The sequence below is a fragment of the Balaenoptera ricei genome, chromosome 17 (genome assembly GCF_028023285.1).
Source record: "Balaenoptera ricei isolate mBalRic1 chromosome 17, mBalRic1.hap2, whole genome shotgun sequence".
Taxonomy (NCBI): domain Eukaryota; kingdom Metazoa; phylum Chordata; class Mammalia; order Artiodactyla; family Balaenopteridae; genus Balaenoptera; species Balaenoptera ricei.
The window spans coordinates 69,900,873-69,927,579 of record NC_082655.1 but is presented as its reverse complement, the minus strand read 5'-3'; the positions used below and the strand labels follow the sequence as shown (position 1 = coordinate 69,927,579).

General features: G+C 41.0%; 1 protein-coding gene across 3 annotated transcripts in view; it reads right to left on the bottom strand.

Annotated features, from left to right (window-relative positions):
• ARFGEF1 (ADP ribosylation factor guanine nucleotide exchange factor 1) overlaps positions 1-26,707 on the bottom strand; it is a 145,025-nt gene that overhangs the window by 3,823 nt on the left and 114,495 nt on the right. For 2 of the 3 annotated variants that reach the window (XM_059902335.1, XM_059902336.1), the window contains exons 23-37: positions 25,571-25,661; positions 20,613-20,653; positions 20,348-20,517; positions 19,831-19,982; positions 19,534-19,706; positions 18,398-18,558; positions 17,433-17,563; positions 14,505-14,634; positions 12,688-12,823; positions 12,467-12,605; positions 11,781-11,853; positions 7,445-7,577; positions 3,387-3,526; positions 1,753-1,921; positions 565-703 (exon numbers count right to left, since the gene is read on the bottom strand). In XM_059902335.1, coding sequence (XP_059758318.1) covers positions 565-703; positions 1,753-1,921; positions 3,387-3,526; positions 7,445-7,577; positions 11,781-11,853; positions 12,467-12,605; positions 12,688-12,823; positions 14,505-14,634; positions 17,433-17,563; positions 18,398-18,558; positions 19,534-19,706; positions 19,831-19,982; positions 20,348-20,517; positions 20,613-20,653; positions 25,571-25,661 — 1,978 coding nt within the window. Of the gene's footprint in view, positions 1-564; positions 704-1,752; positions 1,922-3,386; positions 3,527-7,444; positions 7,578-11,780; positions 11,854-12,466; positions 12,606-12,687; positions 12,824-14,504; positions 14,635-17,432; positions 17,564-18,397; positions 18,559-19,533; positions 19,707-19,830; positions 19,983-20,347; positions 20,518-20,612; positions 20,654-25,570; positions 25,662-26,707 lie in introns of those variants that run through there. The other variant, XM_059902337.1, reaches the window with a different exon arrangement.

Here is a 26,707-nt window from a genome sequence, read left to right as displayed (position 1 = left end):
AAAAAATAAATAAATAAATAAATAAAAACACAATGTAAACAGCAGTATTCTTTCTGAATGGCATGTTTCATTCTTAGCGTGAATTTAAATTTTAAAGGACAGAATCTTAAGTTGTCATGAAGTAAAAATGGAGTGCAAACAAAACAAAACACCAATAGCAACTCCACACACTTTTTCAAACTAAATGCAGGCAGGCAGGTTTTCACTTTCACAGATGGACTGGTTTGTAAAAATGGAGCTATCTATGGCATGAAAAAAAGTCTGAAAATTATAACATTTGAAAATTTTAAGACATAGAACTTGCTCCTTTGTCCTGTAGCAGCAAAAATAGACGTAATTTGCTTGCATCTCACCAACTGTGTGAGAGAGCACGTTCGTCTGTAAGAGTGTGTTTAAGTTCCACAATCTCCTCCTCAGGCCCCAAGGTATCCGCGTGGCCGGGCAGGGCTGTGGACTCGGTGTTGTGTGTCCATCCCCATCCCCGCCCCACACACCCCGCGCGGCCCTTCCCGCTCTGAACCGAGCCGCACGGGCCGAAGGCAGAAACCCAGCCCTGAGTCTTACTTTAAAAGCCTCTGCTGGACCTCCTCCCAGGCGCTGGCCCGGCTCTCGTCCGTGTACATCCGGAAGAGAATGCGCAGCCCGCAGGCCAGGCTGCTCGTCTCCTGCTTCAGGAGGTTGGGTTTGGATTTGCCCTTGAAGCCTGCAGAAGGGGAAGGGCCGCGTTAGCGGGAGGAGAGGCATCTCACGTGGAGGCAAAACTGCCTGCGTGGAGCCCGTGTGCGTCCAGCCGTGGCGCCCGGGCCTCGCGCCCTCCACGAGGACAGGGTCACACGGAGAAGGCGCTGGAACCTGTGCGGGGAGGGGGGGAGGTGCCTAGTCGGGTATTTTTGCGTTTAGAACTCCCTCCCCTCAAGCTGGGGACCCGAGATACAGAACAGCTTTGCCTGGGAAGGCGCAACTCTTCAAAGGAGACGCACTTCGGGTCCCGGCTGCCTGCACAGGCCACACTCCCGCAATGGGGAGAATGGGCCAAAGGTGAGCAGCCCGAGGAGGGGGGAGGGGGAGGAGGGCCTGGGGAAGTGAAGAGCCTGGTGACCTTGGCAGGAACAGTCCCAGCTGAACGGTGGCCACAACTTGGGTTGAATAAAGGGCAAAAGATAAGTACAGACTACTCCTTACAGAAGTGAGGTTGTGAACGGGAGAGAATGAACAAAGCCTGAGTGGGTTTAATGAGGAGCTAAAGAGACACTGGGGATAAAATAAATCACACAAATGTAAGGCTGTCAGAAGAGTCTGTTGTCTAAGGAAGGGCAGCTTCCTTCTTTTTTCTGCCTGTTCGCAGCCTCTCACTCTCTGGCATCGTTTTGCACCTAATAGGCACCAAGTAACTATTTCTTAAATAAAAAATTAACCATGTCAGTAAAATTATTATAAAGCTTGTTTTTTACTTAAATTTTCCAACTTGTTCAAAAACAAATCTACCCCCCACTTCAAAGCCCTGCACTTCCCTTCTAAGGTCTGGCCTCAGGAAAGGGCAGCTTGTAGCATGCAGCCGGTGTCGACAGGAAGGCCCAGACTGGGTGAACAAGATGAAAGGCAATTTGAAAGTCAGTCAAATAACAGTGTGACTAAACACGGGGGAGACCAATCTACCCAGGCAGCTATCTGACTTTTTATAAACCAGAGAAAGGCCTGTGGTACGGCGGCGGGGTTCACTGGGCAGGCGGGGGGCCCCCACCCACAGCTTACCCGCCTTCCACAGAGCCGTCCTCTGGTCATTGTTGGAGTTAAATGCTTTTGCAAATCTGTGTGACTCCAACAAGCAGTCCAGCAGCTTGAAGAGTTGTTGCGATGTTAGAAAGCGATACATTCCTTGGTCCTGAGTATCAACTCGAACGTCAAAGTCCACGGCGTCTCTCTTCGGGAAACAAACCACCGCAGCACACGCACCCAGTCACAGAGGTCAGTGAATTTAGAACTCAGGGCTCCCCAAAGACCCGTTTTATGAGCAAGCCACAGAAGTTAATCTGTGCTGCCTCAACAGAAAAGGTCCACCCTTTGCTACTAAACTTCCAGAAGCTTCCTTCTGTGCATCCTAGTCGCCTCCAATGTCTTCAGCTCCCTCCCCACGGTTCCTGACCCCAGAGCTCTGCACCCACCAGACCCCGGCCTCTCCCCCGTTCCCGCTCCCCGCCCTCCCCACGTCCTCGCTTCTCTTCGCCGGTTTGAGGCCATGGACTGTTAAGTATAAATATTCTCGTGCATGACCCCTCACCTCCTCTTTTTAGCAACTGGCTGGCAAAACGGCCTACTACGTTGTACCGCGCAATACACACGACTGGAGAAGAACGGGCTTTCTCTTTAAATCCAGGGGCTCTGGGTGCTGCCCTGAAACACCTCCACGCCCTCCTAGCCCACTCTGCTGGACGCCTCACTCGCGGTTTTCTTTCTCTCCTCAAGGACCTAAAACTTTCTTCCCAACCTCACCCGGTGGATGACTTTGCTTCCTAGCTCAGTGAGAAAACAGAAGAATCTCCCACAGACTCCGGCCACCAGACAGACCAACCTGCCGAGACTTTCTAACCCACCTGCTTCGCGTGCCCTCCTGTTACCATCGCGAGCTGTCTGTGCTTCTATTCCAGGTGCCCCCAGGGCTCTGCGCTAGGTGCCCCTCCATTCGCTCTGAAAGACGCTCTAGCAACCGCCCCTCCCTCTTCTGCACTGTTTCTCTCTCTCCCGGATGAGAGTTTTCCGGGCTGCCATACTGCCAACCTCAATGACAAAACAAAGCGAGCCCTTCTCTTGAGCCCCCTCATCCGCCCCCAGCTATTAGCCCATTTCTCCGTACCCTGTCTTAACAGCGGAACTCCTTGACAGACTTACGGATATCTGCCGTCTGCAATTCTTCTCTTGTACCCATTTTAATAATGCTTTTGTATCAACATTACAATTAAACACAAGGTCAAGGTCAACCAAAGTTCACCAAATTGCTGGAGCAATTCTCTAGGGCAACTGTCGGGCGGCTTCTCGCCTGCCCTGCGGAACATCCGACAGGGCTGACCACACCCTGCTTCTCAGGGCACCCCCCCTCCCCCCCCCATCTGGCTTGCAGGGCAGCGCTGTCTCCCAGTCTCCCCCTGCCTCCCTGGCTCTTGTCCTCAGGCAAGAGGACAAGAACCTGCCTCATCACCTGGAGCTCTGAACCACGGAGGCCCCCAGGCTCGGTCCCTGACCCTCCTCCCAGCGCTGTCCACGCCGTCAGTCCCACGGTTTAAAATGACAGCTGTGTGGCGATGCTCTCTAGCTTGACCTCTGCTCTGAAGCCCAGACTGTGGCGCTAACTCCCCATTCAACAAAAAGCAGTGGCCCTCGCACCCGCTCACCTGCGCTGCGGCTAAGTTTTCCGCGTCCTCCTTCTTACTTGTGGCGGGGAAGAACACGATGCTGTCGATGGTCTGGATGAGTTCCAGCTGCACAACACATTTAATCAACAGGGCGGCAAACAATTTTTGTTCTGGAAATTCTGTGAGGAAACCCACCCCAATGCACATGCAAACAAAAATTATTTTGAATCCTTTATAATTTCTATGACATTACAATGCTAAGGAAACATTAACACGTATGAAGGTAACCTGCACACATCACACTGAGGATAGCCTGCTTCTGCACATAAGCACTACTCAGTAAAAGCTTCATTTAATTGATATTTAGAAAAGCCTTAGAAAATTACCTTTTTAAGCAAACAAAAATATTCAAAATGACTTGGAACAGTGAATATGTTCAAGAAGGTTCCACTACAAATTTTAAGATAAGACTTAGATTATTCCTCAATAAAATGTATCAAATGGGTTAAAAACTATAATTTTAATATCATTTACTGCAAACCCAAGTTTGACCTTTAACTATAGGTAATATAAAAACCTCAACCAGAAGAAGACAACGGGAGCTAGACCTATAAGGCAGGAAGTGAGGGGCAGACGAGAATTCTGACCACTGGGACGATACTGTGGGTCAACCAGAGCACATGTGTTCTTTGGATCCAGGTGGGTAGCTGTAGCCGAAATGACCCCATGTTTCCAAAGGGATTCATAAGCACAGACATCTATGAAGAGTTCCGCTAAGTGCGTGACCATAAAAGTAACCACACTGGAAGCAACCGGTGCTCAGGCACTGCGTCCCTCTGGCCTGAACGACCGCGCTCGACGGGCCGTTTCCTTCAGGAGAGACATGTTCACGGAAGGGTTTCCGCTTCACCGGCCATCGGGTAAGCACACGTAGAAATAAATGCAAGGTTCAGAACGACGACTCAACAACGGAGGAGCTGCAAGACCTGGCAGCGCTGGCCGGGCCCCAGGGTCGGTTCTCAGGGTGGCTCTTCAGGACTTGCACAAGGGCCCACGGTGAGGGCGCTGCCTGTTGATCGGCCTCAGGGCAACGGCTCCAGCGCTGGATGACTTGACAGTCCTTCAGTTTTTTTCCACTTTGCTATTATTACAAACTGCTTTTTCTGGCACCAATTTCAAGAAGTTAGTTTTTTTGTTTTGTTTTGTTTTTGGCCGTCAGGATCTTAATTTCCCGACCACGGACTGAACCTGGGCCACGGCAGTGAAAGCGCCGAGTCCTAACCACTGGACTCACCAGGGAATTACCCAATTTCTACAAGTTAAATTCAGGTTTTAGGGATTCTGGGGAGATAGCAAAACAACCTGCTTAAATTTATTCTTATTTAGGTCATAACGACTCCTTTCCAGATAGTTTTCAGAAATGCTGATGTACTGAACATTTAGCTCTTAGTACTAGATCTCAAGTCAAAAAACATAAGAAATCCAAGACACCCCCAGTCCCATGGCTGTCTCTTCCTAGCCCTGCCTCAGTCAGGTCGCAAGAGCACTCCCAGTTCCGGGGGCAGGGCGTCCTGGCAGCACCCCCGGACTCGCGGGGACGGCTCGGGAGGGGGCTGGCGCCGAAGGAGACGCGTTCTCATCACCTCCAATGTCGGCTGTACGGGCGTTCAGAGCTGTCGGCCGGGGAGCTGAGGGCCCTCCATGCCTCCCGGGGTCCTTTCAGAACCGCAGGAGGAACCTGGTCTCATCAGCAACGACCAGCTGCATGTTTGGGGGACAGTACCTACTTGAACAAATGTCGTTCACAAGGGTTGACAGTGCCAAGGGTCATATTAGGCGACCGTTTCCCTGGGTCACCAAAGGACGGGGCAAAGCTGAGCAAGGATGAACAGGGGGGCCGGCGGGCACTGGGGTGGAGCCCAGCTGGGGCAGCGGCGGTTTCCGCGTGTGAGGAAGGAACGAGGCCGCTGCCCCTGGCGCAGGGCCTCCTCTGGGCACGGGGTCGCCGCGACGCCTCCCCACGGGCACGGCGACCACACCTGTCCCCTGAGCGAAGGGAAGGGCTCGCGGGACACAGTGAACTCTTCCTCAAGGACCCTGAGCGGGCGGCACAAGGAAGGCAATGCGAGCCCTCAGGCCAGAAGGGCAGGGGAGCAGCGCTCTGCGCTCCGTTCAAGGGAAGCTCCCAGATCAGGCAGGTAAAAACCTGCCGACTGCGTCCTTCCCTTACAAAGCCAAGTATATGTAAGTTCAGTCTTGGGGCCGAGGGAGAGCGAAGCCGCGCCCTCACGGCACCCTCCAGGGCAGACCGAAGCTGTGCGGGGCGCTAACAGCTGCGCTGCGGAGCCCAGGAATGAAAAACGAAAACAGGCCGCTCATCGCCACCTATCTCCCTTCTGAGAAGCAAGACACAGTGACTGAAGCGGGAGGCTCCTTTCAGGGAGGACACCAAATCTGTCGTCCCTCAAAAACAAAGGTAAACACCTAGGATTAATAAAAATTCCCTGAAAAAAATTAAGTGAAAAGGGATCAATTACCTAAATGTAAGAGCTACAAGTATAAGACTCTTAGAGAAAGCCCTGGGGAAAATCTCTCTGACCTTAGCTTTGGCTTATGGATTCCTAAGTATGACACCAAAAGCATGAGCAACAACAGATAAACTGAACTTCATCAAAATTTAAACTTCTGTACATCATAGAATTATTATCAAGTAAAAAGATGACCTTCAGAATGGGAGAAAATAAATATTTGCAAATCATGTATCTGACATGGGTGTAGCATCCAGAGTATGTAAGAAACTCTTAACAACAACAAAAAAACAACCCAATTAAAAATAAGCAAAGGACATGAATAAGTATTTCTCCAAAGAAGATATGCAAATGGCCAATAAGCACATGAAAAAATACTCAACATCATTAATCCTTAGGGAAATGTAGAGTAAAACCACAATGAGACAACACTTTATACCCACTAGAATGGCTATTATTAAAAAGAAAAACAGAAATGTCTGTGAGGAAATGTCTGTGGGGATGTGGAAAAAATGGAATTGCTGGTAGGAATACAAAATGGTGCAGCCACTGCAGAACACATTTTAGGGGCTCCTCACAGAATTATCTTATGACCCAGCAAGTCCGCTCCTATGTATACACCCAAAAGAATTAAAAACAGGTAATCAAACAACACTTGTACGCAGACATTCACAGTAGCATTATTCATTATTACTAAAAGGTGCGACAAACCCAAATGTCCACCAGCAGATAAAAGGATAAACAAAATGTGGTATATCCATACAAAGGACAATTAGCTATAAAAAGGAATGAACTACTGACCCATTTTACACTGTGGATATACCTTGAAAACATTATACTAAATAAAAGCCAGACATAAAGTGTCACATTGTATGATTCCATTCATATGAAATGTGCAGAATGTACAAATCCATAGACACAGAAAGCAGACGGGAGGTGGCTAGGGGCTGGGGAGGAGGAGAAGAGGCAGCAACAGGACAACGGTTACGGGGTTTCCTTTTGGGGTGAACGTTTTGGAACCAGGTAGAAGTGGGGACTGCACAACATGGGGAATGCACCAAATGCCACCAAACTGTTCACTTTAAAAAAAAACGGTTACTTTTGTTATGTGAATTTCACCTCAATTTTAAAAAGCAATTAAAGTTGTCCTGTTTTCCTCTAGGGAGGAGGTCCTCTTTCCTCTGTGAACCAATTTAGTAAAAAAACAGGAGGGATTCCCCTTCTTTGTGAAAAGAACTGAAGAAGGTGAGGGGAGGGGCAGAGGAGACGTGGGCTGCGGGCAGCAGAGGGCTTGCTCCTCGATGCCCTGGCCACCCCCTCTCTCCTCTCAAGACCCACGTGCTTCAAACAAACACCAGCTGAAAGCACTACAGAAAAAAACTGGTCTTGTAGGTGTCGGCAGAGTTCCTGACCATCTGCCGGGGGATGTCCAAGTTGGAGCAAACACAGTAAGCAAGTGACCACACAATTACAGTATGTGTTTGTAAATAAAAGTGAAAGCAAAACTTTCATATCTTGCCTACATAAAACAAAATACACAATTTATTTTTATTAAGAGAAATAACTCACTTGCTGTGGGTTTAATTTTGCTGACTTCTTCATTCACAGTAGAGACAGAAGCCAATGGAGCTTGCTGTCTATTATCTGCAGATCTTGGCTGAATAGAATCATGAATATCTACAGATTTCTGTGATATTGTGTCCTAATAAAATAAAAAAATTCATTTTAAGTACAATGAATAAAGCTTAACGATGAAAACAGTTTCTATTACACTGTTTTTTAAAAAATTACGTTGTGTCCCTATGAAAATCACATTGTACGCACTGCAATTATGGACATAATGGGTAAATTATTTAATATTACCTGCTCATGGATAAGAGCTGATAATCTTTTAGAGAAAAGCTTCCTTTCTGACCCTCCCTGAGATCAGGTCTGACACCACCCAAGAGCAACAGACAGAAATGCTAATAAGCTTCACTATGTGGAAAAACTTGTCAGCAATACCCATGAATTGTCATGAAATCGAAACAGGAACACACATGGTGGGCAGGGCTTTCTGCAAGCTTTGTGTAGGCTGAGCCCAGGAAAGCTTTGTAGGGGTGCATTTAGGGAAGGATGTTCTGTCACCCAAGAACCCAGCAACCAGAAAGGTCAGTGAGAAGGCGACCAACTAGGAGAGCAGTGCGTGAAGACAAGCTGATGTTCAAGTCCAACAGAGCCACTCCCGCTATGCGTAGCCTTTGGGGAAGCAATCAATCTTCCTGAGCTGAGGTTTTTTCTGACCTGAAATCTGAAGATGGAGATGACACTTTCCTTGCAGGTTGTTAAGGATTTGGCAGTAAATCCTTAATACTTAACAATCCTTTGACACTAGAGGTGTCAGACGATATATGGTAGCTGACATTACTACTCTTTTAGCTTTACTTGGTTCCAGCAGGAGACTAGATGCAGAGCCAGGGCAGCTGCAGCTCCCGGACGGAGCCAAGGAAGAGACTGCGAGCAGCCTCGAGGGGCACCACCGGGCCCACCGCATCGGCCCAGCAGCCGGCAGAGTCGCCGAGCGCGCACCCTGGCACACGCTGTTCTAACGACTTCATGTGCAGCACCAGATCTAATTCCCACCACAAGACTCACTTTAAATGAGGTTAAGTAACTTGCTAAGGCTGCAGAGCTAGTCGGTGCAGAGCCATGATTTGACTTGGGGTCTGGCATCACAGCCCACCCTGCAAACTACTACACTATACAGCAGAGGGAGCAAAAACAAAAGCCCACAGAGCAAGCAGGGAGTGGGCCAAATTTAAGAAAAACAAAAATGAGAGCAAGCTCGTCCTGGGCTGGAAACAGGACATCACAAGCGGTGGAGTCTGTGATGAACGAACAACTCCAGCGGATCAGGGTCATGGAGCGATGCGGGCCCGATGTGCCGGATGTCACAGTTCTCAAGACACGTTCAGAGTGGTGCTCTTCTGTGAGACCTAAGTTTTAGCCACTGACAATTAGTTAAGAAATGAAAAAGCTGTGGGGGACAGATCAGGTCAGTGGGCATAGATTTGCTACCTCTGGCTTCCTGGGTTTAAAATTCAATAACATTAGTGGGAGAACAGCAGAAATCTGAATAAAGCCAGATTATAGTATTGTTTCAATAGTAATTCCCTATTTTGTTAACTGCACCGTGACTATATATATTTATTTATTTTATGGAAAACACACTAAAAATTTTAGGGAAAAAAGGGTGTGTTATTTTCAAATTATTTTCAAAGAATCCAGAAAAATGTATGTAGGGAGGTGGGGGAGTGAGAGAAGAAGAGGGAGGGTGGAAATAATAAAGCAAACATAGTACAGTGATAACACTTCGGGAAACCTGGTGTGATGGTCAGTTTCATCCGTCAATTTGGCCGGGCTATAGTGACCAGTTATTCAATTAAACACTATTCCAAGTGTCGCTGTGAAGGTATTTTGTAGATGTGGTGAACATTCACAGTTATGACTGTAAGTAAAGGAGATTATCCTCAATAATATGGGTCAAGCCTCATCCCATGAGTTCAAAGGCCTTAAGGGCAAAACTGAGATTTCCCTGAAGAAGTTCTGCCTGTGGGCTACGGCTGCCCAAGAGTTTCCAGCCTGCCCACCTGCCCTGCACATTTCAACCTTGCCAGCCCTCACAACTGCTTAAGCCAATTCCTTGAAATTAGGGGAAAAAATATATAGGGATACATATACATACATATATTATACACACACACACACACACGTATAGATAAATATGGACACACACAGGTGTAGGTTATCTCCTATTGGCTCCATTTCTCTGGAACTGGAGAACACTGACTGATATAGATTTTGGTACCATGAAGTGGGTGCGGCCATAACAAAGACCTAAAAATGTGGAAGTGGTTTTGAAATTGGGTAATGGCAGAGGCTAGAAGAGTTTTGAGGCGTACAATAGAAAAAAACCTCAACTGACCTGAAGAGACTGTTGGTAGAAATATGGATGTTAAACTCAGTTCTGGTGAGGATTCAGAAGGAAGTGAAATGCCTGGTAGAGCAAGCTTCTATCATCCTAAAGAATATATATATACACACACACACACACACACAGAAACACACACACACACACACACACACACACACATATGGTCATGACTAGAATGTTGATAGAAATATGAACATTAAAGGTGCTTCTGGGGCTTCCCTGGTGGCGCAGTGGTTGAGAATCTGCCTCCCAATGCAGGGGACACGGGTTCGAGCCCTGGTCCGGGAAGATCCCACATGCTGCAGAGCAACTAAGCCTGTGAACCACAGCTACTAAGCCTGCGTCCTAGAACCCGTGAGCCACAACTACTGAGCCTGTGCACCATAACTACTGAAGCCCACACGCCTAGAGCCTGTGCTCCGCGACAAGAGAAGCCAGTGCGATAAGAAACCCGCGCACCGCAATGAAGAGTAGCCCCCACTCGCCGCAACTAGAGAAAGCCCGCGCGCAGCAACGAAGACCCAACGCAGCCAAAATAAATAAATAAATAAATAACTTTGAGAAAAAAAAAAAAAGGTGTTCCCGGTGAGATCTCAGAAGGAAATCAGGAACGTGTTATTGGCTACTGGAAGGATGGTGATCCTTGTTATAAGTTGCAGAAACCTTGGCTGAACTGTGTTGTACTACTGGGTGGAAAGTGGAACTTGTAAGTGCGGAATGATTAAGAGGGCAAAGCTGAAGCCCCAGAGGGAGAAGCCATGGGCCCAGAGGGTAGGGCAGGGTACCGAGCTACAGAAATTATCCTCAGGCCTTGAAACTTAATGAGTTTGTCCTCCTGGGTTTTGAACTTGATTAGGACCAGTGACCCTTTTCCTCCTTCCATGCTTCCCTTTTGGAATGAGGATGTTTACCCTATGCTTGCCCACCACTGTATTTTGCAGCAGTTAATCTGTTCTACAGGTTCACAGGTCCACAAATAGAGAGAAATTTTGCTCCAGAAGAGACCACATACCTGATTTAGATGACTTAGATGATGAGATTTGGGACTTTTGATAAGATGATATTTACATGACATTTTGGACTTGGTGTTGACGCTACACTAAGTTGAGACTCCGGGGATGTTGGGATGGCATAAATGACTTCGCCCGAAAGACAGACATGAATTTTGGGGCACCAGAGGGTAGATAATGGGTTAAACAGTGGCCCCAAAAAGGTAAGTCCAAGTCCTAACCTTTGGTACTTGTGAAGGCTACATGGACACAGAGTCTTTCAGGTTAAGGATCTTGAGACGAGACCATATTCTGAATTTGGGGAGGACCCTACATCTAATGACTAGTGTCCTTAAAGGAGGAAGGAGGGAGACATTTGGCTTTACACAGCTACGTTAAGATGGAGGCAGAGAATGGAGGGATGTGTGTACAAGCCAAGGAACGCCAGGGGCTGTCAGCAGCCACTAGAAGCTAGAGGAAGCAAAGAAGGATTCTCCCTTAACACCCTGGGAGGGAATGTGGCCTTGCTGATGCCTTGAGTTTGGACCTCTGGCCTCCAGAGCCGTGACAGAATAAATTTCTGTTGTTTTAAGCCACTAAGTTTGTCGTAATTTGTTACGGCAGATCTAGGAAACAAATAAGTTGCGTGAAGCGTCTATCAGAATTCTTTAATCTGCTTTTGTAACTTTTCTCTAAGGTGAAATTATATCAAAGTTGAAAGTTTAAATAAAATAACATCCGATAATATCTTCAGCTTGGTATGTAAATCCTTATGTAAACTGGTACCTGCCCCTTGTGCTCTCAAAATCATTTTACTCTGTCTCAAGACCATCTATATTTTACGACATCTTTTTAAAAGAGCTGGGCTCATATAAAAGAATCTGCCCCATGGTAGAATACTTAGTTAAGTAATTTAATATATGCTTTATTTGTTAAAACTTACCAGCTGTTTTTCACTCACAGGAGACGGAGGTGTGGGAGCAGCTTCTCCAGAAGCAGGACGCCAGGTCAAGAGCCTTTAAAACACCAAAATCATACCAGTCACTGAGAGTGTGAACCACACCACATCCAACATGTTTTGAAACGAAACGAGCTGGGGGGAAGCAAGTTCAAGGTGTCCTACAAATGATCCGGGTGCCAACAAGTCATTTAGCAAGACTATGTCTTAGTTTCCCAATCAGTAAAAACTCCACTACAATTCAATTCCAAACTTATCCCTTAGAAAAAGATGATAATTAACCGTAAAATACAATATTTACAATATTGTAATACAAAATACAATAAATTTTCCTTAGATTATTACATTTACAGTAACTAAAACAAATGCTGAGATTTTCTTTTTTTCAATTCAGAACCACTGCTTCATTTAATCTGGATGAATAAAATCTTATTAAATCATTTCATTATGACTCCAATTTTAAATGATCAGACTAAAAGTTTGGGTATATAAAAAATTTAATTCATGTATTTATTACGGTTTTAAGGAGTCTGATTTGCAATAAACACAAATTCAAAGAACACTGAGATATTTTAAAAAGGATTTCTGTTACGAGAAATCACTAATTACTATCAAAACTTTTATGTCCATCATTCAATATACAAATATAAAGTTGTATAAAATCTTCTTACGCATGTGGAATTGTGGTTTTGAAGATGTCCAGTGTGCAGTTACAAGTTTTATCCCAGATTTCTAGGGTAAATTTTTCACCATTCAGAATAACAACATTCTCTAAGCAGTTTGTACCAGATCGTGCTAACTGCTCATTATCTAGAAAAGAAAAGAGCAATTCACTTGTGTATTACCAGGGTCACATTTAACACTTTGTGTCACTTATCTGGTACAGACCTACCTTGCTGCACACACCAGTAGAGCTGGGCAAAAATGTCATCCAGAAGTACATCACTGAGTACTTCTAAATACTGGGTGAACACATCGCAGATCGCATAAAGCGCATGATTACATGTCGTCGTCATCCACTCCGCTTTCTACAGGGGAGACAGTCATTAAATGAAGGTCGGGCCATTCATCAACTACTAGAATTTCAAAGAAATATGTTTGCATATTTAAAACGTAAGCCTGTAGGTTCCTTTCAGAGCACTGAACTCCTTGAATATGACATTCACCTCAACTTTATATCTGATCTTCTCTTCATTATCCCATAACCATCTGCATATAAAATAACTATTTTCTGCACTGTTTTATTAAAAAAAACCACCACTGCATTGTCTGGCTATTAACGCTATGACTTTTCAAACAACAGACACTAATAACAAGTTGGTCTTGCTCCAGAATATGATAGAACATGGAAGAAAAACAGAGGAAGGCAATGATAAGAATTTACCCAAGTGGGTTAGCATAGGTTTAAAATAAAATGGGTGTAAGTAGGGGACTTCCCTGGTGGCGCAGTGGTTGAGAATCTGCCTGCTAATGCAGGGGACACGGGTTCAAGCCCTGGTCTGGGGGGATCCCACATGCCGCGGAGCAACTGGGCCCGAGAACCACAACTACTGAGCCTGCATGTCTGGAGCCTGTGCCCCACAACGGGAGGGGCCGCGATAGTGAAAGGCCCGCACACCACGATGAAGAGTGGCCCCCGCTTGCCGCAACTAGAGAAAGCCCTTGCGCGAAACGAAGACCCAACACAGCCATAAATAAATAAATAAATAAAGTAGCTATTAATTAAAGAAACAAAAAACAAGAATCCGTCTGCCAATGCAGGGGACACAGGTTCGAGCCCTGGTCCAGGAAGATCCCACATGCTGCGGAGCAAGTAAGCCCATGCGCCACAACTACTGAGCCTGTGTTCTAGAGCCCGTGAGCCACAACGACTGAGCCTGCGCTCTAGAGCCCGCGAGCCACAATTACTGAGCCCGCACATCACAACTACTGAAGCCCACGCGCCTAGAGCTGGTGCTCCACAACAAGAGAAGCCACCGCAATGAGAAGCCCGCGCACCGCAACGAGGAGTAGTCCCCACTCGCCACAACTAGAGAAAGCCCGCGCAGCAACAAAGACCCAACACAGCCCCCCAAAAAGGGGGGGGAGTGTAAGTAATTTCTTTATTTTTCTCAAATGGACTAATCTGGACTAATTTTTATACATGGTTTTGTGCCAGGGCATAAACATATGTCTACTTAGTCCACTTTATAAAATGTTTTAAGAGTCTACCTGTAGATCTAAAATAAAATTTTGCGCAGGTCAGAGAGGTCCCCAATTTTGCATTTAATACAGTATATGGGACAAAACACGAAGACCTGATGTTCTTTCCCACACTTACTGGAACACATACTGTAACTGGTCTGTAGTAAAAGACTTTGAAATAAATAGATAAATAAACAAACGCGCATTCCTTATTCAATTCAGAATAAGAAGCCCCATGAATACTAAGGAGAGCTCTGATGTTTTACTTGTGACAACATTAAAATGAGGAAAAGACACTGGAAGTTCAACAAAAACACTGAAAAAAAAACTCAATTCATTAACTCACTTCTATCCCCAAACTGCATTGTTTATAAAGACTTACTACTATATTATAATGCCTTACAGAAAAAATTTCTAGGATTTTTTTCTGTTCACTGTGCTTAATTTGAAATACTAAAATGTTATTAGGGAAAAAAAGAACCTTTTGACTTCACTGTGTTAAATGAAAATCTCATGTTCTCTTACCTCTGTCTGCTGTTCTGGCAATTTCATGTTGTCAAAGATTCTGAAAACAATTCTAAATAAATCCTGCCACCAGTGTTTTTCATAAGTGTGGCCATAAGTTTTCATTATTTCAAACATTACTGTTAAACCCCTAAAATAATAAAATGTAATTAGGAAAGCTGTAATACAAAAAAGCATACCACATTAGTATCCCCCTCCTAAAATAGTTTTTATAGTTAGTGCAAAAAGTTACTGAAAGCAAAGTTTAAAACTGGTTTTAAACTAACACATGATACTGAGCTTTAAAAAATTTAGGTTGTAAAACAGGTTTCTTTAGGATGCATCCTTTTGGAAAAAACTCCAAACGCCTTGGCCTGAAAATTTTTTCTTCTACTTTTCTTCCACTCCCACCCCATCATTCCAGCATTTAAAAAATGTAAATGGAATTATAGATTGAGAAAGATCATCATTTGGGTGAATATTAATTTTGTGGCACTGTGGCCACGGAAATCAGTCTAAGAACAAATAAAATTAGATTTTGGAAAATCTTTTTCAAAGAGCTATAGGAATTTTTAGTTAACACTCTAATTGTTCACATAATATCCTCAAACTGAAGGATTTATCAAACTAATCCAGTAAGACACTAGTGTGGGCAGGGTGTCTGTTTCCTGCTGTATCCCAGGCCAGAGCAGCACTTGTCACACAGAGGCACACGGTTAAGTGTTCCTTGAACAAATAAACTGCTTTAATATCCCATTCTTCCCTTTTGAATAAGTGTTAAAACTAAAACTCAAAATTGCCTTCTGATTCCTTATTACCTTCCTTGAAATAATGCCTTCATGTAAACATTAAAAAGCTTGATCTTTTCTCTATACATTAATTTCTTCTAGTAAAATATAGGTACCCTTCCACTTAGAAAAGGTTTATATGTCGAAAAGTCTGACAGTAGGCCAGAACAAAATTTCCTGTGAAACACTGCATAAGGACTGGTACGTGGTCTAGTTCATTTGCTGCTATGCTACTACCCCTGGGCCTCGTACATGCCTGATACATAGTAGGCTCTCAACAAGTAGTTGTTCAATAGATGTGTAAAACAACATTACGGTAGTTCAGTCCTACGGCAAGTTCACAACAGTTTATTTGATCTGTAAGATACCTAATGTGTAAAATCAGAAGTAAAGGAACTACAGTAAAGGAATTCCTGTGGAAGAAACACACTTTGTCTTCCCCAGGAGAACCGTGTCAGAGTTCCACGTCTCCCCTACAGTGGACAGGGCTCCCTCTTCCTCCCACTCCAAGCAAACCGGATGCTAACCCCCGGGCTGGGGTGAGTGGACGTGAAAACCCTGTTCCTTCCAGGCCCCCAAAGCAAGCGCAGAGCTATGGAGGTTTCCAAGGCTTTTTACTACTGAACACGTTTTGATGAATACTTAAGTTGCTGGTGTAGGGAAAAACAAGGTGTAGGGCTCCAGGTTAATTATTCAACCCTAAATCTACAGAATTCTGAGGGACTCAAATGAGAATGCATTTGAAAGTACTTTGTAATTAGTGTGTTATACAAATCATAGTGCTGCATTTTTAAATGTAATCTAAATAACTGCCTTTACAAATCCTGGAATGAGGTAAGAAAATCAAAGCCATCACTGAACAAAGTTTACTCTTATTTTCCCTCTTTTCTACCAATTAGAACATCCCTTTTCTCTCCTCTTTAACAACTAAACCCATCCATAATCTGAACATAGGATATGGTGAGAAGCAAGGTAGCGTGGTCCCAGACAAGGACAGGCTGAGAGGCTAAGAAAGCAGGTAGGTCCACGTCAAACAGACTTCTACAAATAAACAAGGGCAGGGAGGGGGGGTGCTGAGTTTCCATGACTCGTCAGTTATGACATGTTCGTTGCTCCACTGAAGTGGCTGGACATTTGAAAGCTGTATATCTAAATAATTTAGAGTTGTATCAATTGGGGGTCATCTTGAATTTTATCAAGTTTCCTAACAGGTCCACTGACAAAAATTCCTCGATGCCTAAATGCGAAATATAATGTCATATGTGCTTGTGATTACTAAATTCTATAACAAGTTTCCAAGGTGTGAGTCATATTTTGGATTATTTTCTATTTCACAAAATTTGTTATAACAAATAGCACTATAAAAGTGAAACATTTCTTAGGCTATAAAACAAACTTAACCTTGGCTGGGGAAAGGTGTGGTTCTGGCATAAGGGGCAGAAGGAGAGATTCATTCTTTCATTATATTCTATCATGGATTTGTTACAAGTCTATACTACCTTTCTGATGCACTGTTGACAGACATTAGGATACACAAGTTGCTCATTTCAATTTGGCCGTCAAAAATACAGGGTGAGAAAAACAATACTATGGGATTGATGTGAACTCTAACAAATTCATAACAACTTCCTATAACTGTAAGAAGTGTGCACTGAGTACTTCTCTGGTTACATTATACCCATAATAGTTTCTTTACAAATGGACTGGATATTCATATAGATCTTTTATTGAGAATATACTTTTCAAAGAGTTCAATTCTTTTTGAACAGGCCTATATTATTCAAAACTATGTTACTGGCCAGTCTTCAAAAAGAAATGGTTCTTCACCTAAAATCCACCAAAGACATGCATTTGGAAATTCTTTTATCATTCATCAGAAAATAAATTTTGGTGCTAACTTCAATTTCTGATTGGAAACAAATGTATGAAAAGACAGAATGTGTAAATTAACATAGAACCTAAAACTCAAAGTAGGCCATAATCAAATTTTAAGGAAAAGTGATTTATTTCCATTTTTTATTGTTACTCTACTTAACATATTTTAAAATCTGCCTATCGAATGACTACTATATTTGATAAAATTGAACTTGCGTTCACAAGTTGATTTGATTAAACTAAGAATAAGCCTCTCAAAATCTTAATTACAAGTACTGGCTGTTACCTGGTTCTTACATCTAACTTGCATCTGTTGATGACACAGGACAACTCGAAGAGAACTGGGAACCATCCCCTCACCCACACCCTGTCTTCAGGTGCCACATTCATGTCGTCGCTTGTGTATTCCTTGAAAGCCTTCAAGAAGAAACATAGGTTTATTAAAGGCAAAACATAATACCTATACATTAAGCATATTATTTCTCCAAAAATTTTTTTAACACTTTACTAATCAAAAGTGAGCAATTTGATAACTTAAAAAAAGATGGAGATTACAACTGCCTATAGAGCACTGGACTAGAACCAAAAGTTGCTTTCAGCTTCAACTCCATCACCAGCTTCCTGCATTATTCAGGTTTCCATTTTTATCATTTAAATGGTTATTATATCCTGCAGCCATGCCACCACACTGGGGAGGTGTGAAGATCGAACGAGTAGATGTACGTAAGAAGAACCAGATACCCCACAGGTCCATGTCAGTATGTAGTAAAAGTCTATGAAGCATCACTGCTCCTCATGATAGTTACACAGACAGATTCAGATATGCAAGTCAAAGTTGGCAGCCAGGTTGCCAATTCAACCTTTTACTTCAGTGCTTAAGCCTACACTCATCCACAGTCAACTTTAGTATATTAAGGTAATGGCTAAAAACACAGGCTTGGGTTCAAATCCTAGGTCTCCTTTACTATCCCCCGCACGCAGGGGCACATTTTTAACTTCTTTGTGCCTCAGATTCCTTATCTACATGGGGCTATAACACACAACCTATCCCATAAAGCTGTTATGGAATATTAAACAAGTTAATACACGTGAAACACTCAGAAAAATACCTGACATCTTCAACAAATGTAACCATAACTCAGATAATTTTGAAAAATAAATACTTCATATCCCCTCAATTCCCAAATAAACTTGGATCTCTGACCGGAAATAAATGCTCAGTAACATTTTGTTTACTAAATGATGCTATACCTGAGGTCTATCAGACACATATTTTGCACAATGGCGAATAAGTCGAATTGCTTCCATACTTGTGTCTGGGAAAGCTGCATTGCATGCAAATTCAGACAAACATTTCACCGCATCCTGGAAAGAATCAATGGTTGCTGGAAAGTGTTTTTCAAACACAAGGGCTATACGGGAGAAAAACACATAAATATAATTATCAATTTTCAGCTTTTCTTAATTATACCTCAAATACACCAACCTCTAGATGTAATGGATACTTCTTAAAGATTAAGGGTTTTAATGTCCAACAGACATCGGTTCCAACGTCTGTCCTGACCAGTTACTTGACTGCCTTGAGTAGTAGAAACAGGGAAACAGGCCTGTGTTTTGTTTACACTATAAACCCAGCACCTAATAGAGTGACTGGTACACAGTAGATACAAAATCAACGGATGTTGAGTGAATATTCAAAATTACATTTAATCTCTCTGTATCTGAGTTTCTTAATCTATAAAATGGCAATAATAATATGCACAGGATAGTGGTAAGCACTAAATAAAATGTAAGTAAAGTGCTTAGCACTGTACTTAATTTATTTAATTCAAGCAAGCACTCAATAAATGACAGCTATGATGATGTCATCATTCTTGATGTTGATGATGATGACATCATTATCTTCTAGAGAGGCTTAATTAAGATCCTTAGTATTTTATTCTTCTTTAAAGTCAAAGGAGGCTGTGTAGTGCAGTGGTGAAAAACAAATGCTGTGCTTTAAGACTCTCTGGCTTTGCATCTCAACTCCATCACTCACTAGTTTTGTGCCTTTAGACAAATTACTTAACCTCACTGGGTCTGAGTTTCCTTATCTATTAAAAAAAAAAAGAGAGAATAGTAAAGATATTTATCTCACACAGTTACTGTGAAGATTTAAGAAAATGCATGCAAAGTGCTTATAGTGCTTGCCATATAGTAAACATTCGATAAATGTTAACTATAATATTATAATAATGATAACACTGTCATTATTTACTCTGCTTCTGTAGGCAAAACTTGGAAAACTTAAAGCCCATGACAAGCCCATAATCTTATACTTGAATTACCTTCTGAACACATTAAAGTTTTGTTTTCTTTAACTTGAACAGAGCTTAGAGAATACTCACTGACAATATGCCCCGTTGTTTGGAATGCAAGTTCAACTATGCTTTCATCTTGATCGGATGCTGCTAGATGAAATACAGAGAAAATGTTCTTCCATCCAGACCGAATGTTAGCAGCTTGAGAATTAACCATTTGTGCTATACACCGTACAACCATATCTCGAATTGTTGGAGACCTAAAATATTAATACAATTGCTTGGATAAAACTCATCAGGTTTTTTTCCTTTTCTTTGGTTTTTCCCCCTACTGTGGAAAATAAGGTATTTTTCTGATATTAAGCAATTCAACAAATATAATACCTGTTCCGTTTCATTATATGTTCAAAAGGTCTTAAGAAATCCTTCTGGAATCTGAAATTAGCAAGCTCCCCTTTCTCTAAGAACTTCATTGACAATTGCCTCAAGGAGTCTACTGCAAAAATAGCTACATCTTCATTAGGATTACAGCCAACCTGTAATGGCAACAGAAATATAGGGTGCTAATATCAGCAGTGAAACTTGCTAATTCTTTATTTTTTATTTTAGAAAAAATATATAATTAATAGCATAGATAGGTAAATTCAAAGATTCTCCATAAAGGCACTAAGTGTGCTAACAATTTTTCTCAACAAGAAGAACATATTTTAACCAAATTCTTAAAACCTAGAGCAATTATTTCTAAAAGAAAAAACAGGACTCAAAAGGTTTTCTAAATCTAATTACAAAAATGTAATAAAAAACTGCTTGGAAAGGAAAAAGGTCTCAATTAGATCATGATAAGGAAATTTTAAACAACAAAAAATTACAAATTAAGCAAAGCCTATAATTACTCAAGTACCTTATTAAAATGATCTCCAATAACTTCCCAAATTCGAGACCACTGCAATCTTATTCTTCCCATGTTGTAATATGATATTTCTACTATTTTTTGTAGACTAAACATTCTTGGATGTGTAGTGGAAAGTAATTCATCCATAGACACAGCACAGAGCCAACGGACAAAATCCACTATAATATAAATAGATTAACATTTTTAAAACTTAACTTTTAAGTGTTTTAAGCCAAAAAATCAGTTTTTAAGTGGAGTAAATGTACATACTTACCAATAGCATTTCCATCTAGCCTTGTGGACCCTGTAAATATTCTAAAGAAAAAAACATAATTCAAAAACTTGTAATGTCTCACTTCTGATACATCAATTCAAAAGTAAGTAGCCTGGGGTACGAGCTACTTTTATCTGTTTTAAGGGAACCAAAAATCAGGTAATCAAATGAATATTTTTTATCATGTATGTTAGTAACAAGTATAGCTTGGATGTTCCTCCCTCCCTCCTTTGTACCGAATGATATATTAGAGTACAAATACATTGTTGTAATTTTATTAATAAATTTATTAACACTAGGAAAGGTATCTTATGAGAGTCTTAGAATAAGAAAAATGTTAAGTTGTAAAACTAATAACTGGCATACACAAAACAAGATTTTTTAATTTTCCTGAGTATTTACTCACATTAAACATGTTTTAAAATGAAAACTTCTACTTTATTTTTACAAGCAATGTGCATTTGATTAAAAAACTCATTTATGTTAAATTACAAATGATTAATAGAACCTTGCAAATAGTCTCCACCAGTTTAACCAACAAGTGGCTAACCCGCTTTCCTTACAGAATTCAAATGGTTAGAGCTAAGCTATGCTGTCCAGCTTTGCCCTGCCTTCTTCACTGAGCTCTTTTACTGTGTTTCAAAGTTTCGTAAAAGATTTCAGCATAAACATATTAGTCCTCTTATTTTAAAGTCTGAATTTTTATCCATGTTCTGAGTTTGTAACCAAGGGTTCGATGTGACTTCCAGGATGAACTGATATTCCGTAATTTAAAATGTACATCATAGTATTTGTACGATAAAAAGGAAACCTCAAAGGCAGGAGCAGGTCAAATATCAAACTTAGAAATAACAGTCATCATAGTAACAGTAATAGCTACCAACAATCACAAGGTGGATACTATCCTAAGTGCTTTATATATATCCACTCACATAATAATCACAAACACCACGAGGTGTGTATATACTATTATATTCCCAATTTTATCAACATAGAAACTGAGGCACAAAGATATTTAATAACTTTCTGAAAGTCACAGAACCAGTAAGCGTTAGAGACAAGATTCAAACCAGGACAGGCAGACTCCAGAGTCCACCCTCTCAACCATTTTGCTATACTGCTTCACACTTGCCTGAGCAAAACATAATTTAAACATTTAAAATACGTTCTAGTTTTTTCCTACTACCACTATCTAACAATTCTGGGTATATCATGATGTTTCAACCTCAGTGTCCTTGAAGGTGTATGCATCCTGGCAATGAGTAACAAAAACAAGATAGGAAAAATGGCTTAAAAACTGACAATGCAATGACTCAGAATCTGATCTCCTGCTAAAGGGGTATCTTGAGATTTCCTACATTGCTCTTATCAGTAGAACAAAACAGCAATTCAAAAATCTGACTGAAAACACAATCTGGGAGAAAAAGTAAGAGTAATGGGGCCCCACTGAATCCACTGGTTAGACTGGGTCCAGAAATTTAAAATATACAAAGCCTACAAACCTCTCACATGAACAAAAATGAGATTCGCTAGACTATGCATTATGAATGTCATTAAGCTGTTTCTCAAACTAGAGGTATTCTCATGGAAGGCAATGGCTATAAAAACCATACCACAAAGAAGGTCAAAACTAAACAGTACAGGGGAAAACAACAGGAAAAGGAACAAAAGAAACGAGAAAGCTTTTTTTCTTTTTTTTAACTGAGAAGGAAGCAAATGACAAAGTATATAGGAGTAAAGAACAGAAGCAGAGGTGGCGATTATATGCAACTCCAGGGGAAAGCAGCAATGAATCCTCTAAATGTGGTGAGATGGTGAAGAACAAAGGCACCAAGAACAGAGAAGATCATCAGCAAACAGGTTCTGTAGACTCAGGAGACAGTGGAACGTAGGTGGAGCGTGCATCCTGGGAAGGGGCATTTAAACTCCCACTCACTTTGGTAGCCTCTGAGGGGTCACTCTATTTCTAGTAACGCTCCACTAAAGATAAGCCATATGGTGGAGCACAGCAGTCTGTGGAGGCATTTAAAGTTAAACCTTAATATACTAAGGCAGGAGAACAGAGCTGTGTTTCACAGAATCATCTATGAAATGGATTCTACGTGCCATGTATGAAAAGCAGAGAACAGAAGCATGAGAATCTTGTGTGTTAATATTAAAAGACATTCCCTGAAAAGTACGAGTAGGAAAAAAAAATTGATAGATTACTGAATTCATTCACATTATGATAGCAATTAACAATGCAAAAAAAAAAAAAAGATAAAACTTGCAGATTCTGGATCAAATAAACTTTTAGCTGTATGCAACATACAGGCAGACTAAATTACTGTGTATTTAAAGTTTTCATAGTGAAAATATCAAAGGTAGCATTTACTGCTTAGACCCAAATGAAAGATGTTTACGAGCAAACACAGTTGGGGAGGAGCTGTCCATATTTTCTGACGGGTGACAGAATATCCAAAGCATGGGATGGGCCAGTATAAAGCTAGATCTGGTGTGCTTAGAAAACAGTAATAAAAATAGAAACTATGGTACTAAGTAACTGGTTTTTAACTTTCAGGGGTAAATCATTCCTGGACAAAATCCACCCCTGCAAAGTTTAGTAATACTTATGAAGTATCTGGTTTAACAATGCCTAGCAAATGTTTCCCTAGCAAATCCTAGAGGATCAGGTACTCCAGATTAAAGTGCCCTATATTCTCCTAAATTCTAATAGTACAGGATTCCAAATACAAAAGTGAAAATAATCAGAAAATTTTACCATTTTAAAGCTTTTGATGGAACCACATATATTTCTCCATTGATTAAGAAACAGAAGCTACATATAATTAAGCAAAGAAAAATTATTTTATTTTCCATATTTAGCTCCTATACTTGTCACAACAGATTATCCAGAACAATAGGCCTAAGGACAGAAAAATGACTTTTTTTGCTGGACAAGTACAGAACTTTCCAGGATGATGCCTGACAATATTCTCACCACTGTCCTGAATACCAGGGATATCTCACTGAATTAGCTTATAGACTAGAATCAGAACATTACAAATAAAAATAAACTCAGATACTCAGAAAGGAATTCAGAAGAAATTTAACAAGGAAGTGATATGTACCACATAAGAATAAAATAATCTTATAACAAATCAAAGAGGTAACTTTTAATGCTTTCACTATAAAGTAAAATTTAAATATTGAAGTCTTGTATAAAATTGGACATTGAATTTATGTTGTGGGAGTATCTGGTGATGATGAGTCTGAGACAATGAAGTACTAACAGAATTTGTGCCAAGACTCCTCTGAAACAGCACACATTCTTAAAATGGAGAGGCATATCATTTGTTCAAATGAGTGACATGTGTCCCTGTAATAAACAGTGCACAGCTGGATAAATCAGAACTGGCTTTGGTCATATAAAATATATTATGGAAACAGACTGTTGCCTGTATAGATTCTCATAATGACAGTGAAGATGATTTTCTGGATGGCTAGAAAACCATTTGAAAGATATCTATCCTAGCAGTAGAAGGGCAGATATTACACTGCTCTGGAGCTGTACATGCAGGCAGAAAGGCAGAGAGGTTGAACACACTCAGAGGTATGCTGCCTGAGTGTATATCTCGGTGCCACTCCTCCAAATTCTCTACTGATCAAAGGGTTATGGTAATAATCAAGACAAGATTAGCCGGGTTGTGAGAATGAGCAAATTATCTAATTCCCCTCGTCTCAGTTTCCTCATTTGTAAATTGAGGACAATAATAATACTTATCTCATAGGTTGCTGAAAGGATAAAATGAAGTTAACACACGGAAAGCACTTCGTGCTTTTTCTGTTTGTTTTAAAGTGAATCAGATATACATATACATATATCCAACTCTTTATTAGATCCCCTTCCCAGAAAGCACCTTGAAAAGTGCCAAGCAGCACATGTTAAGCCTTTGAGTTATATAGTAGGTATAAGATGATACACAATCTTTTTTCAACCTTCACAAGAGAAAGGCAAATTACCTCCTTCCCTTAAAAAAAAAAAAAAGGAAAGCAAGTGGACATTGGACATGAAGAATTCTTTTCAAGGAAAAGGTTCCAGGGAGTATTGCCAGGGCCAGTAGCAAATGAACACTCTAGTTCTGTCTATACTTAGAGCAACAAGTTTTTATCTAAAGCAAAGTAAAATAATGGATCAGCATGAGTCTCTAAGCACCAAAAAAAATTATAGTACATATTGTATTTTTGAAAGTTTCCATCAGAAGTGTTAAAAAAAAATTTAAACATCAGTGTTGTAAAATGTTAAGTTTCAATTATTTGGGCATCCATCTGGAAAAAGCTCATCTCCAAAAAAAAAAAAAAAAAAAAACACACTAGATATTGTTTTACACACTGGGAATTTTTAAAATCTAGAATTAACTAAATATTCTATAGTAAAATAAACCATAGTATAGATTTACTTTTAGAAAACAAACTAAAAATGAGGAATATCTGGTAATGTATATAATATACAAATTCTGAAATCCTATTCAAAGAAGTTTATAATGAGAATTGCCAGCAAACCCCTTCCTTTCACCCATAATGCAATCCTACATCATACACTCAAAAAGACAAATTATACTCTATTTTCAAATAGGGATAATAAGGGGAGTACATTTTCTATAAAGGAAATTTTAAAAAAATAAAGGGAAAAAAGAACCGTGTTTTTTCTCATCAAGGTTACAATTTCCCTAATGCCCACTAATGTCTATCACTTAAATTTTCATACTCTTTATCTCCTTCCTATATTCTATGATTTGAAAGCAAAATTATAGGTACTTCATCATTTAAATCACAGCATATCACAATACAGTCTTACATTACTTAAGAGAAGATGTCCTGGCAATAACGTTTCTCTTTTAACTAACGAGCGGATACACCTAAGTGCTACAGGATTACAACAGTGTCCCTCTGAGAAGGGAGTAAAGCAAGCGCCTTACCTATCTACGGCGACGACGACACTCTGAGAACTGGTCTCTCCAATGGATTCCTGAATACTTGCTATCTGTTTCCAGTCCACATTTCCTCCCACTGCCACACAGCAAAGAGAGGCATTTCAGTTTGAAAAGGATTCAGCGGAAGAGCGCACTTTCAGTTCTAAGACACATTTCTGAAATCAGTTATTTTCCTAATGAAAGAAATCAAGCTTTGGGGGAGCGATTCTTTTGGTATCAGTGACCATTTATCAAGGCCAAAGGTGCTTATTGAGCTATATACTAAGTGGTATACAGACATGGTTAAAGACACCAACTGTGTTTGCAAAGATCACACAAATCAGGGGCACTGAGAATTTTGATCACAAAATTAATGACATTAGGAATAATTTCCCTCACTGTTTAAGAAATATAGCACTAACCCCAGTTCCAAAGATATCTACTAAGGAGGATTCCCAATTCCATGTATCGATAATTAGATCTCCCCTGTAATGCACTCTCCAGTCCCATTTACAAATGTTTACTGGAAATTCTACCAGTATGCTGTAATATCCTCTTATTCAAAAGAATCACGCATCTTTTCCCCCAACATTGGTTCCATGTGTTAGGTAGCAAAACAACAATCCCCCCAGTTTTCAAACTCTTAACCTTACAATCATCTTTGATATCCTTCCCTTCCTCCACTTTCACAAATCTTTCTTTTGGGCTGTTTTTCATATGATTCACTCATTTTCATTCCTACTCGGTTTAGACCATTGTAATTTCAGGCCCAGATTACTATTACTATATATAACAGTTTCCTCACTGCTTTCCCTCCCTTTTGCTGATTTTTCCCCTCTTCAATCTCTCCTTTCTTCTCCTGGAGATTAATTTTCCTAAATCATCACCTTCATTTTGCTTACTATTACTTTCAGGACAAAGTATAAACTTTTCAGCCTAGCGCTTAAGGCAGTTCCCTTCAACATTCTTGCCAATACCTGTCTCTATTCAGGCCATCCCACAACTACCTAAAATTTATCTACCAAGACCCAAATTTGAGTTCTCAATGAAGGATTCCCCTCCACTGTTTCACCTTCCTCTGTAAGTATTTAAGTTTATACTTAAATACTGCTCAAATCAGAATTTCTTCCATTTAGTTTCTTA